At 53.0% G+C, this 14721-nt stretch overlaps 6 protein-coding genes across 6 annotated transcripts; 4 read left to right on the top strand and 2 right to left on the bottom strand.

The window, feature by feature from the left end:
• Nucleotides 1–741: 741 nt before the first annotated feature.
• On the top strand, nucleotides 742–2379 carry Z519_03158 (uncharacterized protein; the record flags this gene model as incomplete). The annotated part of the gene is made up of 1 exon (XM_016760910.1): nucleotides 742–2379. One exon carries the CDS (start codon nucleotides 742–744, stop codon nucleotides 2377–2379), a length of 1638 nt encoding a protein of 545 aa, XP_016622760.1.
• Nucleotides 2380–3029: 650 nt separating this feature from the next.
• Nucleotides 3030–5275, top strand: Z519_03159 (uncharacterized protein; the record flags this gene model as incomplete). Its single annotated transcript, XM_016760911.1, has 2 exons — nucleotides 3030–4570; nucleotides 4672–5275. 2 exons carry the CDS (start codon nucleotides 3030–3032, stop codon nucleotides 5273–5275), a joined length of 2145 nt encoding a protein of 714 aa, XP_016622761.1.
• A 1874-nt stretch (nucleotides 5276–7149) lies between these two features.
• Nucleotides 7150–7659, top strand: Z519_03160 (uncharacterized protein; the record flags this gene model as incomplete). The annotated part of the gene is made up of 1 exon (XM_016760912.1): nucleotides 7150–7659. One exon carries the CDS (start codon nucleotides 7150–7152, stop codon nucleotides 7657–7659), a length of 510 nt encoding a protein of 169 aa, XP_016622762.1.
• A 649-nt stretch (nucleotides 7660–8308) lies between these two features.
• Nucleotides 8309–9958, top strand: Z519_03161 (uncharacterized protein; the record flags this gene model as incomplete). Its single annotated transcript, XM_016760913.1, has 1 exon — nucleotides 8309–9958. One exon carries the CDS (start codon nucleotides 8309–8311, stop codon nucleotides 9956–9958), a length of 1650 nt encoding a protein of 549 aa, XP_016622763.1.
• A 762-nt stretch (nucleotides 9959–10720) lies between these two features.
• On the bottom strand, nucleotides 10721–12745 carry Z519_03162 (uncharacterized protein; the record flags this gene model as incomplete). The annotated part of the gene is made up of 1 exon (XM_016760914.1): nucleotides 10721–12745. The coding sequence occupies one exon, from the start codon at nucleotides 12743–12745 to the stop codon at nucleotides 10721–10723; it is 2025 nt and encodes a 674-aa protein (XP_016622764.1).
• A 410-nt stretch (nucleotides 12746–13155) lies between these two features.
• Nucleotides 13156–14667, bottom strand: Z519_03163 (uncharacterized protein; the record flags this gene model as incomplete). The annotated part of the gene is made up of 1 exon (XM_016760915.1): nucleotides 13156–14667. The coding sequence occupies one exon, from the start codon at nucleotides 14665–14667 to the stop codon at nucleotides 13156–13158; it is 1512 nt and encodes a 503-aa protein (XP_016622765.1).
• Nucleotides 14668–14721: the final 54 nt, after the last annotated feature.

Genomic DNA, 14721 nt, shown 5'->3' on the forward strand with positions numbered 1-14721 from the left:
GAACGTTGGCCAGGGTTGGCCGGGGCTTATCCTCACTGCAAGGCCCTATGGGTGCCCTATGATAACGATGAGGGCCTCTCGGTGGCCCCCAAGGAAATCTTGCATCTCGTCATGCACTCACGCCTGCATCCGCAGCTGTGGTCATGCTGTCACACTGCGGCTGGCTTCTCCGACAGCTGGGACACGCCGCTCACCACTCACCATTCACTCCTCACCACCACTCTGGTGATAGGTGCCACTCCTCCTAAACCATCCTTTTGCAGCACTGGCTGCTCTATCTGTCGATTACTCGTCTCGACGTGTCACTCAACCAAACCGGCGAGTTGTAAGGACTCGTACAACCTGCTTGCCCATCCCTCTGCCAACAAACCCTTCTCCCTTTGTTCATTTCATCCCATACTTCGTCTAACACTGTCCATACTGGCAATAATCTTTCTCCAATCCTGATTTCTCTGCTACCATATCGTCGGCCTCGTGAAATTGAATTGCCGGAAAGGAGCATACAACCCATTCGTGCATCTCCTTGATCGGAGCTGGACTTCCACCTTTGATTCCGACGGGCTCAAAAACACGCCATTGCAGCGACAAAGGATATCGACGACACAAAGACAAGCACCGTCTTTTGTCAATTGACTCAATCCTCCAGTGCAATTACCATCCTCAGCTCGATCCTTCCATAGAACGGCCACTTCTCGTGCTCGCTGTAGCACGGCCCACCCGTACGTCCGCGGGTTGGGAAATATGGCCTTCCAACAGTCCGCGGCGCCGCGGCCCATTGTGGTCAATGCGAATCAATCTCAAGAATCTTCGTCCCAGACCCAACTACCACGTCCAACAGTAGAAGATTCCCAAGAATGGGTGCTCTTCTCCCCGAGCACGGCAGAGTCAACCATCACCCGTACCCAAACCAGTCAGACTGCAGGGGTCTCAAGAGCGAGCGATATATCACTTAACACTGCTGGGCGGTCGGGCAGACTGGAGTCCTCCGTTTTTGATGAAGACGTTACGGAAGATGGCGAACTCGACAGCCTTGACGATGGATTGCACGCATTCAGAGAACCTCCCCTGTATCCTATCATCTCTAATCAGACCCAGGGAGCGGTGTTACCGACCCACGACGGCCTGGGAACCTTCCCCGCTTCGAGCCCTCCCGTCCTCGAACAGCTATGGCAGCATGAAGCGTATAATCCAAAACGCAAGTACGACGGACATCACCGGCGACCTTCCAGCGTGCAGAGGAGACTCGATACGATAGACGAGATTGAAGCGCAGGCGAGCGAAGAAAAGAGAATGCGGATAGAGAAGTGGCGGATGGAGCAAAGCCAAGCATTGATGGACGAGGTGGAACGGGAGACACGCCGACGGCTGAGGAGGGGATCTCGCCAGTCCACTTATCAAGAGACTCTAGCCTCTATCAACGAGGATGTGCTCGGAACAACACCCAAGCAGAGTGATTATCTACCCAGGCCCACTGCAGAGCCAGAGGAGTCAGAGGAGTCAGAGCCGTTCTGGCGCCGCATCACAAGAAAGTTTATCCGTGATGTTATCGGCATTGATGAACCTCTCCTGTCGGTGATATTTGGAGAGAGTCTCCCAGAGGAGGCTTATGAGAGCCGGCCGTCCTCCAGCCATGTTCTGCGGCCGATACCTGAGCTGGCATCCGAAGGGCGTGCCTTGGAGGACTCAACGTGGAGGGACAAACTTCTCCAACGCATTGCCCGCGAACTGGGTGTCTTGGTGCATCAACTGTCACCACACCCAGGGGCTTTCACCACTTACTCCCGCAGTCCTGATTATGCTGGCATGCCAGTCTCCGCAACTCGACCAAAATCGCAAATTTCGCCACCGCCCGCCGAAAGCTCAGTGAAGAACACCATCTCATCCGGAATGACACCTAATTTTCCGCCCACCGTACGTGATCTGGCCCATGCTGAGAATTGGGGTTTCGAGGAGGACCCGGTCTCTACCACGTCACCACTCGATTCATCTATGAGTCTTCAGCGGGAGCGGGAGTACTGGGAGAGAGAGCTTGATCTAAAGATGGTGTTCCGTTACCTTAGAGACAGGTTCGTGAGCAGGTCGTCTACACAATCTCCTCAGGCCTCAAGACAGCCTCTTGAAGACGCGGCCACTCGGACGGCGATCATACGCCAGCATCATCCACTCGTTGCCCGGGCTCAACGATCTCCTGTGCGATTGCGACGTGAATCCAGGACGAGCATTCGAAGACCTGCAAGCAGCTGCGCCAGCGAAAGCGTGCGGAGCAGCAGGAAAGCCTCCTTAGTGAGGAGCGGCTCCAGTCGGAATTACTGGGACATTGGTGGAAGCGTCGGAAGTGGCAGCATCCTGGCGAGCGGTGGAGCTTGGGGTGAAGTGTAGGATATCATGACATATACGGAGCATTGCAAGACATGTTAATATGTCTTATGGCATTATGCATCGGCTCTGGGAGCCTACTGTATGAATATGGATCACGACCTATCATGTTAGCTGAGGAACTCAACTTTCTTATTATCATGAGCAGAAGACAAGAGTCCGGAGGATGATGCTACTTTAGAGAGCCTAAGACTCACTTGTGGGATAAACAGGCTTTGCTTTGATCAAGACGATGGGAAGCCTGTTTGGTAATCTCTGTTACTTGCACTCTTGGTTCATCTTTCGGATTACTTCCAGGCTCGACACAGATGCCGATCACATGGAGTCACATGTAGTCACATGGAGTCACATGACGAAGACCGAGGAGCACGTTTGATTGGATTTCCGCCACGAGGTAGTGGACCCATTTTGACATACTTGGTAGATGCCTCCCACCCCCACTGCGCCATTGTTTACATCTTGAACCTGACAGTTCTACGTTGCCCAGTTCAAGAAAAAGAAAACCTGTTCTCTTTTCTTCGAAAACCTCTCTTCATGCTAGTGTTTCCAAATTGCGCCTGACCTCGCCTTCGCCTGCAACTACCTTTCCGTGACATTCGGTACTGGTCGCATTGGCCTCGATCATCCGCAAACCAGTGGCCTCTATCATAACCATGGCCGAGGAGGACGACCTATACTATCTTCAATCGGGCTTCGACCTGAACAGCCTTACTATCCCTCGCATACGTTCAATCCTTGTTGCGCAAAATGTCCACTATCCATCCTCAGCAAAGAAGGGTCAACTGCTAGAAATCTTAGAGAAAGAGATCCTACCACGGAGGGAGAAGCTGCTACGTGCGCAAGCTAGAGTCCGGCGCACAAGCAAAGGCATAACGGATGTTCCCAGCTGTCAAGCAGAGACAATTGACGGCGACCAAGATGATGATAGACAATTGATGCCACCTCCACCCCCTCCGAAAACGCCGCGAAGCAGGAAAAGCAAGTCGGACCTCAATGCCGGCAACACTGCCACCCCAGCTCCGTCCACTTCCAAGCGAACAAAAACCCCCAGCAGAAGAAGCACTACCAGAACACCTCGCGTGTCTGACACTGAACCAGAAGCGGAGAAAACTACCATCCGCAGACCGCGAAAGAGCGCACCCTCTGAGCCTGTCCTGGAGCCTTCAGTTAAGATTGAAGCACCAGATGGCAAATCGAAGAGGAAATCGCTCGAGGCAGCAGAAGCGAGTCCATTCTCTGACGACAATCCATTCCAGTCCGGATCCAGTTCGCCGTCGATTTCCCATCACCGGAAGTCCTCGACGTCTCGGACACGGAAGTCCTTGACATCAAGCAGTACCACAAAACGCGGGCAGACAATTTCGCCTCCCATCAAATCAGAAGAATTTACTCCATCGCGCTCAGAGCTCTTATTCCCAGTTTCTCGAATAAGCTCTGCTGACGCCGAAGACGGAGTCGCTGTTACAGAAGAGTTCACACCCGATGCTGCCCGTGAACTTGCGGAAGAAGAGAGGAACGGACAACTAATGCCGAGTCGGACCTCAACTCTTGTAAGACGGAAAAAGAAGAAAGAACCGAATGCGGTAGTGAAAAATGCTCCTTTAGCCATTATGACGACCGTGCTCGCCGCTCTAGGAGCATGGTACCGGCGAGAGAAGATCAACATCGGGTATTGTGGGGTGGGGGAGCCCAATTGGTCTTTGGCCTCTAATCCACACATCCCCGCTTGGGTACATGAGAACTTCCAGCCAAAGTGTGAGCCCTGTCCGCAACATGCCGTATGCTACCCGAACATGGAGGTAGAATGTGAGAGCGATTTTGTGCTCAAACCTCATCCCTTAAGCTTGGGCGGCTTGATACCGCTGCCACCAACGTGTGAACCAGACAGCGAGAAACAGAGGCGAATTAAGGCAGTGGCAGACCGAGCCATCGAGGAGCTTCGAGAAAGGCGAGCCGCCTATGAGTGTGGAGGAGATATCACCAGCTCGTCAAGTCCGGTTTCAAGAGAGACTGAGGCCGTTAAGACGGTGGCAAAGTCCACAGCACCGAAGTTGGAGGTTGCGGAAGAGGACCTCAAGCAAACAGTGTCGAAGATGAGAAGGAAGGGAATGACGGAGCAGGAGTTCGAAGAGCTATGGCGCGGTGCGCTTGGAGATATTAAGGCGCGAGATGAGGTCGAGGTCACTCAGGATCGGTAGGGTTGAGTCTCATCTCTTCTCTCTCGCCCATTATCTCCCCCTCTCTTTGTTTGCGAATCACTGACTGACTGAAGTTCCCGTCTTCCAACAATTGCAGATCCGGTAGAACTCTCCTCTCGTCTTCCTCCCTTGCCAGACTGCCCTTCGCCTGCGCCGTCCGACGATCCCTTCTCCGAGCGTTTACAGAGAATCGAATCCCTATTGCAATTTTGATTTTGATTGCATCGGCTTCAGTCTACGGTCGTCACAGGATTATATCTTATCAGCAAGCCACCGCACAAATTCCTGGGTTAGTGGCTACCACGCTGGACAGATTAGCGACGCAGGCGGCTCTAAATCAGGATGCACGCGCCTCGGAACCGTTTATCAGCGCCGGCCAATTGAGAGATGATGTGCTGAGAAACGTGTTCAGTGCTTCAGAGCGGGAGCGTGTCTGGCAGAACGTGAGGAAGATTGTGGAGGGGAATTCTAATGTCAGGGCTTCGACCCGGGAAGGAGGGAAGACGGGCGAGTGGAGTCGTGTCTGGGAGTGGATTGGACCTCTGGATTTGGCGCCGGGACTGGAGGGACGAAGGTCAGGCGGGATGATTACTGATGCAAGGACTGCAGAAGGGAGCAGCCGTGGTGATGGTGTGGGGAAAGTGGAAAACGAATCAAATGTGGGCGTCAGGAGGTGGGACGAGGGAAGACCGATTTATTGATTCTTGCTGGCCCAAATTCGGGAGGATCTGTTGCCCTCTGGGTAACTTGGGTTTGGTGGTTTTCGTTTTCCTGCTTTTTGATCATTTCTCGGGACAAAGGGCAAACAAAGCCCTGGGACCTGGAATTGCTCCTCCTTGAACATGATGCTTTTGAGGATATAGCATGCACATGGGTTGTGTATTATTAATGAGCGGCTGATGAGTTTTATTGTTGTTGTTGTTGTTGTTGTTGTTGCTGGTGAACAATGATTCACAAGGTTGCACTATATAGTTCATGTTTTGGTAATTAATGCTCATGTCAGTACACTCAATGTCTGGAGGGGGTGTTCATCTAGCCTCCGCGTCAATTTTGTGCTTACTTATATGGAGTATAGAGTAGAAATTAAGGACATTGGTAGCACCCATGTCCCTAGGTACACAGAACCCACAGAATAACAACCATGATAACTACTGTTCTTGAATAGTACCTACGCAGCAACAAACGTAAAAGATACTGTTCCACTTTGCTCAGGTTAGCCAATCATACATGTTACAGCCACTGGATTCCCAAGCTCTTGCTATGTACGGAAGTACTTCGTACACGTGGTTCGTTCTCTGTAAGACGAGGTACAGTACATAGAGTAGGATTTTCGCCCTCCATCTCCAGTATCCACCTCAGCCTTGTCTACCTGTCTCTGCCTAACAAGTAGGTTTATATATATATCAAGACCTTTCAAAGGCGGAGACACATCCGAAGTCTTGTGCCCACTAAGGAGAGACGCCATGAATTCTCCAAGCCCCTTCCATGTGTGGCCCCTTAGTTCGCTCCTAGGCTCCTCTTGAACCCAGGTGTCCGTTGGACTCCTCTTTTGATTTGATATCTCGAAACTCCGCCTTCCCGGCAGAGGGCATCAGGTGATGAGCCACGGACGGCGCCGATCATCGTCGTGAAAACAAGTTTTGGCTCAGACAACGCTTCTTGAAACAAGGACCGACTGCACTAGGAACTTGTCGTGGATAGCTTTGCCTTTACCTTTGCATTGCCACCATTGCCACCATTGCCCCTGCCCTCGTCTGCGCCCACTCGCCCGATTTCCATTACCTGCTGTTAAACTCGAAGGGGCAGGCTGAATGCACCCACCCACTGCACTACACCTTCCCATGCCCCCCTGGCTGTTATGGGGTTTTGGTTTTCGATTTGATTCAATCCAAGTTGCCTAGGGACTTGGGGGGGGGGGGGGGGGTTGTTTGGATCCCCATGAAGCGTCATAAGTCATGAGGTTCACGCCCTCCTCCCGCTTCCACTCAACCCTTCTGGATGTTTAGATTCTCGATGACTTACTCCTGTTTGCACCTGTCTATCTGTCTGTCTACCCGCTTCGACCATTTCCTGAGCTCTTAAAACTCTTTCAAAAAGCTAGTGCAGCTTGCGATAGCTCTCTCCTTTCCATTTTTCTCTGCCTTTGTCCCTTTTGCTTTTCTTCGCACCTCAGCCTCGTTGGCTACGGCACAGTATACCCCGCGGCACTCGTTTACAAGGTGCCTGGTGCATAATTGCTTGGACTGGGAAGGGGGGTTAGCTTTTGCGACGGAACTTGCCATCCACGACGCATTGAGATTCTGCGGAATTCGCTCTCCATACCGCAATTTTCATAGCTATTGGAAACGACGAGAGCCTCTTCCCTTCCTGGATCGGCGCACCGACCCTACATACAGTACGCTCCGAGTAACTTTCCGAAGGAGCTTGTTCGGACTTCAATGCAGAGGAATCTGCCCTAGCCATCGCCCCCGTCTTCGCGTTTTCTAAGCACCATCCCTCTTTTCTATCCAAGGATCTTCGACTCCAACCAATTCGCAAAAGACTTGGAAGAAGCCGCCAAATGCAGCGCTTCGAGATGGCCACGGATCCGACCGACCCCCCGGCCCTCCGCTTCCTCGACACTCTCCTTCCCTGTACCTTTCTTCTCTCCACATTCGGCTCGCTCATCACCTTCACCACCACCGTCGGCATCTTCGGTGGGCCGCGGCGATACTTTGGCGAAATCCAGGTCTTTATCGCTCTTGCATGGTTGTTTTTCTTGTTATCTCTGGCAATGGCAACAGTTACCAGTATGGCATTGGCCTTCCACAGACAGCATGTGAGAGATGCCTTTGAAAGGGGGTATAAGTCCTGGAGGGGCGGGGCGGGAAATCGCACGGCTGGCGAGAGGTCGGTAGTCTTCGGGATTGTTGTTCTGGGCCTGGGAGGAATGTGGCTCATGTTGCTGGAGTGTCTGGCCTTTGTGTTTTTGAGTCTGTCGGTGGCTGCGTACTGTCTTGCCGTGGGCTGGATTGGGTTTGTCGTGTCTGCGGGCATGATGATTCTTACCGTGGTGTTTTGGGTTCTGATGGGACAGAGGGATTGAGGCAGCAGTGCGACGAGAGAAGAAGGTGTCGTTCTGTGGAGATTGGAGTCCATTTCTAGGAAATCAGATATGACTTGTTCATGGCCTCCCAGCAAGCCATGACTGGAAGCAACTCTTACTTTCATTTTGAGACCAACAATGTAAAGTTCCCAGGCTCTTATTTAGGTGTTTTTCCTAGGCGTTGACTAGGGTTTGTGAAATCGAAAGTGCCTGTTCATATTGCCTACATCCCCGGAGCTGTACTACCATCGGAGCACCGTCACACTCTGAGTGGTCTATCATGGGGCGTGTGGTTAGAACTACCAACAGCCACATAGATAAGGATAGGCGCAGGTAAAAGCATCAGAGGCAGGGCGATTATGGGCAATCTTGATCGTGGAAACGGGCGTGTATGCCTACCTTCGACTACTAACACTTGATATACCAAAAGGGGCACGACTGGTGTCCCCACCGAGCGAATATTAAATAGTACCCCCGCACATTAGACATAATGCCGAGTAAGGCTCGGCATGTTTGTAGCCGATTATGAGTTTGTGACGTTTGCCCCCTTGTCAACTTCAATTTCTCTCCTGCATTGAGAACGGTGGACAACTACACACACACACTCTCTCTCTCCACCGTGTCCTAACTGGTAAATCGTGACCAAGTCATGGATTTAGACCAAGACCTTCCCTCCAAACGGCGCCGGACGTCAAGCGAAGACTCATTCTCATCCGGAAATTCCACGGCCGAGCCAAGATCGCATCTTCAGTCCCTGCGCCATTCAGATTCCGCCCGTTCTGGCCGAGACGCGAGGAGAGGGAGAGGATACTCGAGTTCCAGGAGCGGAAACGTCAGTCGCGATGACACACCCAATTCACGGCGGCCCAGAAGTCGCAGCCGGTCGCGTTCCAGGAGGAGTTTGAGCGAGTCCCGAACCCCAAGTTCAGCGTACGAATCTGGGCGAGAGCACCAGCCCCGTTCGAGATCACGGTCACGGTCACGGCGGAGGTCGAGGTCGAGGTCAAGGTCGAGATCCAGAACATATGACTCCTCGTTCGATCGCCCACGTTCACACTCTCGCTCCAGACTTCCGTCGGCATCACCCATCCCTCGCCCAGCCGAAAAGCCCAAGTCTCTCACCTTCACCCCTCTAGTTACGATCCCGCGTGCCCACGCTCGAGGAATCACCTCCATCAAATTCTCCCCCGACATGACTCTCCTGGCAACCGCGTCCGCCGACAATGCGATACACATCTACTCCGTCCCCTCAAACCCAACACCTGAAACATCATTTAAACACATCCGCACTCTACGTGCGCATCTGGCAGGCGTCAACGCAATAGCTTGGTCGCCAGTTGGACCACCCTATACCCTTGCCTCAGCCGGCGACGACAAGTCTATCCTCCTCTGGTCACCCCTTTCGTCGGATTTCCCAATCGCGCCCTCACCTTTAATGGGTCACAGCAACTACGTTTATTCCCTCGCTTTCTCTCCTAAGGGCAACATGCTTGTTTCTGGCTCCTTCGACGAAGCAGTGTTCCTATGGGACGTACGCTCCGGCCGTGTGATGCGCAGCCTTCCCGCGCACTCTGATCCCGTCGGTGGCGTCGACTTCTTAAAAGATGGTACTATGGTCTGTTCCTGCGCCGGCGACGGATTGATTCGCATATGGGATGCCGGGACAGGGCAATGTCTCAAGACGCTTGTCGACGAGGATCGCAAAGCCGTCACGAGTGTCAGATTCTCGCCGAACGGGAAATTCGTGCTTGCGTGGACGTTAGATAACTGTGTCAGGTTGTGGAATTACATTGAAGGGAGATGTGTCAAGACGTATCAAGGCCACGTGAACCAAGATTACAGTCTCAGCGGAGCAGTTGGGAGTTATTCTTACAAAAGTGGGAGCGGACAGAGGAGATTGGAGGCATTCGTGGCAAGTGGGAGTGAAGATGGGGATGTCGTGGCGTGGGATGTCACGAGCAAAGAGCTTCTCTGGCGGGGCAAGGGACACCGGGATGTGGTTTTGGGGATGGACTTTGGGCGGACGAAGGACGGGAAGGGCTTGCTCGTGAGTGGTGGGAAGGATCGCGATCTGAGGATTTGGATGCTCGAGGGCGACGATGAGGGAGATTACGACTTCTTTACTACCACGGACAAGCAAGGCTTGGAAGGCCGCGACGATGACATGGACATGGACATGCAAATGACAATGGATATGACCGACATGGTCGACGGCCCGACCTCACGAGGCAATCACGACCTGCACGGAGATGCAGGCGGAGTCGCAGTCCACGGGAACGATATGGTCATTGATGGGTGAAACTCCTATTCGATCGTCCATAGGGAGTACACAGTAGCTCAGCCAGGTCGCGAGACGAAGAGCTCCTACTGTAGGTATCTCTACTACCCGCGAACGAGAAGCCTATTTGCCAGATACAATTTTATCCTGGGTAGGGTGTGAGCGAAGGCGGCTCTACCTGAGCAAGTTTGAACTGAGCACTAGCCTGACAGAGCACACCTCGAGCACCTGGCGAAGAGGTAGGACGGACTACAGAGTACAATGAGCGATTACCCCCGTGCTAAGAGGGACTTGTTCTGGCTCCCTCCCTGGCAATCGGCAATACTACGTACCACATGCCAACCCCTTGGCCCCCTCCTGTGGCTTTCATTGTGCCTGGCCCTTCCAAGTCTTACATGCGCCTATCTTGTCCTGACTTATCCTGTCTTGACTTGTCCCGACTTATCCTGTCTTGACTTGTCCCGGCGCTTCAACGATGCGAATAGAAAGATCCGACGCATCGCATCGCATTTTCGTTCCGAAGCCGACAAAAGCCCGACTTCCCGCACATCACGTTCAATCTACCTGGCCTCGGACGTCTCGAACTCAATTTGTTGGGGTGGGGGAGTCGGTCCTTTTTTTGGTTTTGCTGGCCAAACTCTTGAAGAGACAAGGAGCTTTGGCCTGTGGCTCGGCATATAGTAGGGTAGAGTAGAGGGCCAGTCTCGGTTCTGGTCCTGCGCGGGTATATAGTCCTTCATGACCTTCGCGATCGATCTACCTCCGACAAAAAGACCACGACTACTATCGTGGAACGCGATAGTTCCCTCTTGCTTGCTCGGCCTTGAATCCTTCGCTCTGGCTTGGCAGCGGCGCTCGCCTCCGCGAATTGCCACCGGCGCCGCCTCCGGTACTACCAGAGATGGAGGTGGCATTTGTCGGTGCCCCTGCGCCGTTGCCAGAGAGGCCCGGGATACCTCCACCTCCTCCAATACCGGGAATTCCAGCAGCAGCCGGAGCAGAGCCGAGGATAGGAGGAGGCGGCATCTGACTGCCGGCGACCGGCGGAGGGGGTGGGAAACCGGGCGGCAGGTTGAGTTTCGTGAAGTCGATCGGCGGTACAGCGGAGGTGCCTGGTAGGGGTTGTTGACCGGCTTGCCGCTGCTGTTGGGTCAAGGCGAACAGGCGCTGAATGGATTCGGCGTCCATGCCCGGTACGGGAGGGAATGGTGGGATTGGAGGAACCGTCGCGTGAGTCTGGCCTTGACCACCTCGTGATGAAGGCCGACCCAGGTTACTAGTTGCACTAGCATTGCTCTGCAGCCCTGACAAGAGAGATAATGGTGGCGGAGGAACATTACCGATGCCGGGAATCGGTTGCGTCGTTCCATTCATTCCTATACCAGGGAGACCAGGGAGACCAGGTAGACCAGGCAACCCTGGAATAGACAACCCTCCGCCAGCGGGTGCTTGTCCCTGATTTGCCTGATCCTCCAGTCCCTCTGCCTCATCTTGCTCTTCTTGCTCCTCGAGCTCCTTCGCCTGCTTCTTCCCAAACTTTCTATCCCATGTGCCCTGTGCTTCCGCCCCTTCCTCACCCAGGTGAAATTGGTCTTTGAAGCAGGTCGTCTGCCCGGGCTGTGCGCGGGACCAGAAGCGCGTATAGTGGTCATTAGAGCCCGATGCGAGAATATGCCCTAATGGGTGCCAGTCGATAGACCAGATCGAGGAATCATGCGCGTGAGGAATGCGGTGGGCAGGATAGATTGATTGTGCAGGTGCGGAGCGTGGGTCTGATGATGCATAGGGCGAGGTCATTGTGGAAGAGACGCCAGCGGGTGTATTAGGTTCTGTGAGTAAGTAGGAATGTAGGGAGCCATCGTCGCCGCCCGTGCTAATAAGGCTGGGGTGAATTGGGTGCCACGATAACGTAGTCACACCTTTCTCATGGCCCCGCAAGATGGCAACGTCGCGCATCATACGTAAGTCAAAAATGCGGGTTTGACCGTCTCGGCCAGCTGTAGCGAGTAACTGGTCGCGAAGCCGGCTGAAAACTGTGGCCGTGATGGCGTTTTTATGACCATGCAGCGTGGTTAGATTCCTGCATGTCCGAGGATCCCATAGTCGCACGCTGTGGTCTTTACTTCCCGATACGACAAGGCCTTTCGTGGGGTGCCAGTCGCAAGCTTTTACGTCCCAACCATGCTCTGTGAACGTCGATTCGTTGGTGGAAGAGGTGAAGTCCCAGATTTTGAGAGTGTTGTCATCAGAAGCGGTGACAAACTTTGCATCAGAGGGCGCAAATGCAAGATCTCTAATTGGCGCATCGTGGCCCTTGAATTGATGGGGATTGTTCAGAGTTGGTTGTAGATAATACACGGTGCCTTCGTCGTTCGCTGCGACGAGCCAATCCTTTCGATTCGACCACTCTGCAGCGCGTAGAGAACTGGAACCCATAGCAGTAACAGTCTCAAAGTTGAAAGACATGCCGTTCCATAGCATGAACTCTCCATTGTGCACACCGGCAAGGAGTCGACGACCTTCGGGCATCCACCGCACAACCGTCACCGGCTTTTTCGATTTACCTAGTGAGGTGTGAAGATGGCGAACGGGTATCGACTCAGCAGGGGCATCTCTTCGAGCTGGGGGCGGCAATATGTCGATCACATAGCTTTGGCTAGGTCTTTCTTGTTCATAGTGATAGCTTCCCTTGTAAGGTGGTTTTCGGTTGCCCATCCACTGAATCATGGAGGAGCCATAATCGGTAATTGGTCGGGGTCTCCGTCGACGGAAGCCGCCTCCTTCTTGGTCATCGTAGACATTGGCCATGGTGTTTCAGAAATGTATTCATCGAGAGGGAAGTTCCAGGTGTAAGAGGTGGAGAGGTGGGCGATATCACGAGGTGCTTTGGAGGTGCTTTGGAGGTGCTTTGGACGCCAGACACTAAAGGACTGTGCGCTCAATATGGATACCTTCAGATGTGAAAATGCTCTGCCTCTTACACCAGAGAATGAATTAAGGTGTAGAGCGCACCGGGAAACGAGTTGGAGATAGATGGTTGGTGAAGGATGTATCCGCGAAGTCTGAAAGGGCGGAAACGGAATTCAGTGTGTATGAGGTCACGTGAGGAAGTCTGGGAGACGTGGGTTTCTGTCCCTGTAAAAGTCTGTTTGCTATTCATATCCTAAGGACCTGCCCCTTGAACAACGATAGTCCCAGAAAGTTGTGCTACAGTCTAGTCACCTCTGTACCTTGCTGAGCTCTCCGTACTTTGCTTGCCAAGCGAAGAAATAGATCATCGCAGCCAGCGGTTGTCCAACAAACACGAAATTGATCCAAAAGATACAGTTCCCAATAACCTTTCCAGTCCCATCCATCTTTGCTAGAGGCTCTGTAATCTGAATCAGAGGCAGCTGCAGCACCATCCCAAGAAAAGCAACTCCGAGAATATTGTGTGAGGGCACTCCGACGGCGAGCTCGTGGAGCAAGCCTGAGAACACAAAGACCCACGCACTGGCTGCCCGATGTGACCAGCCACGACCAACCAGAGGGGAGTAGATATGCCTCCGCATGAAATGATAGACCGGCTTATTCCAGGTGGACCAGTACATCTTGAGGCTTGTGCTGTTCCACCAATCTTCGTAAAAGACTCGATCGCCAAACATCATGATCTCGGCCAGTGCATTGAGAAAAGACTGAAACAAGGCAAAGAATCCAGCGAGCCAGACAATCAAGGATATAGTGGACAGCTTCATTAGACGTTCCGCAATGGAAGAGAAGTCGAGCACGGCCATGCCATCCAGCGAGTTGCGCAAGACTGGAATCGCGTACTGTGCACACGTGAGCCAGATGAAGACGCAGAGAGCAACGACTTCTCCGGCCCGTTTGAAGAAGAAAGTCCATCTAATTCGGTCTGTGCGCGGGTAGTATGGTTGATAGACCAGTGTCGGTGCCCACCAGAAGTAACACAAGTTAGGAAGCGTAATGTTGCGCGGATAGGGACATTCTGAGTAAATGTCAGGAAGGGCCGATTCAGGGCCACCAGGGTTCAGCATGGCATGGCGAAGATCTCGGTTGGTGAAGGCATATGAGCAGGTCTTGAGCCACACCACGATAGCGTGGAGCTCGCTGATAGTACCTAAGCCGGGATTGTGGATGAAGTAGTAGACCACGAAGCTCGAGATAAGTAAAGCAAGCGAGGCATTCAAGGTATGAGCGACAGCAATCCACCACCAAGTGTTGAGGAACTCTCTCGTCTGTTTTTCCGTCTCGGGCTTTTTGTTGGCATCTGGATCGCTCTTCTTCCGTCTTCCAATGACTCCTTTGGCATTTTCCATGGCCACTTTCTCGATAATATAGGCGACAAAAAGATGACATGGCGTGAGGGCATAGAGGGCCAGAGCGATCTTGATATCCTGATTTCGAAGGTTCGACTTCAGAGTAATGAGGAGTCCGTACTTTCTCGCGTTCTCAATGACCAGCCGCAGGTTCATGACTATGATGGTCAAAACCATGAGATTGCGGAATCCTATAAAGCTCGGCGTCTTTTTGGCTTCATGGCTGAGACACGATGGACGAACTTGGGAATGCAGCGCTGCAACATGACGGTACTTGCTGCGGATCTTGGGTTGTTGCGGCTGAGGTTTATCGGTGGAGGGCTCGGGAACCTCGATGGGTGGTCTAACACCGTGGAGACCTTTGGCTGCGATATCTTGGGTCTCTGAGATCAGCGCATGTACGTTGTAAGCCATGATAGAAGCCAGAACCTGCGAGGTGTGTGGTTGCTGTCTACCGGCTGGTGGTGA

Source organism: Cladophialophora bantiana (assembly GCF_000835475.1).
Source record: "Cladophialophora bantiana CBS 173.52 unplaced genomic scaffold supercont1.4, whole genome shotgun sequence".
Lineage (NCBI taxonomy): Eukaryota > Fungi > Ascomycota > Eurotiomycetes > Chaetothyriales > Herpotrichiellaceae > Cladophialophora > Cladophialophora bantiana.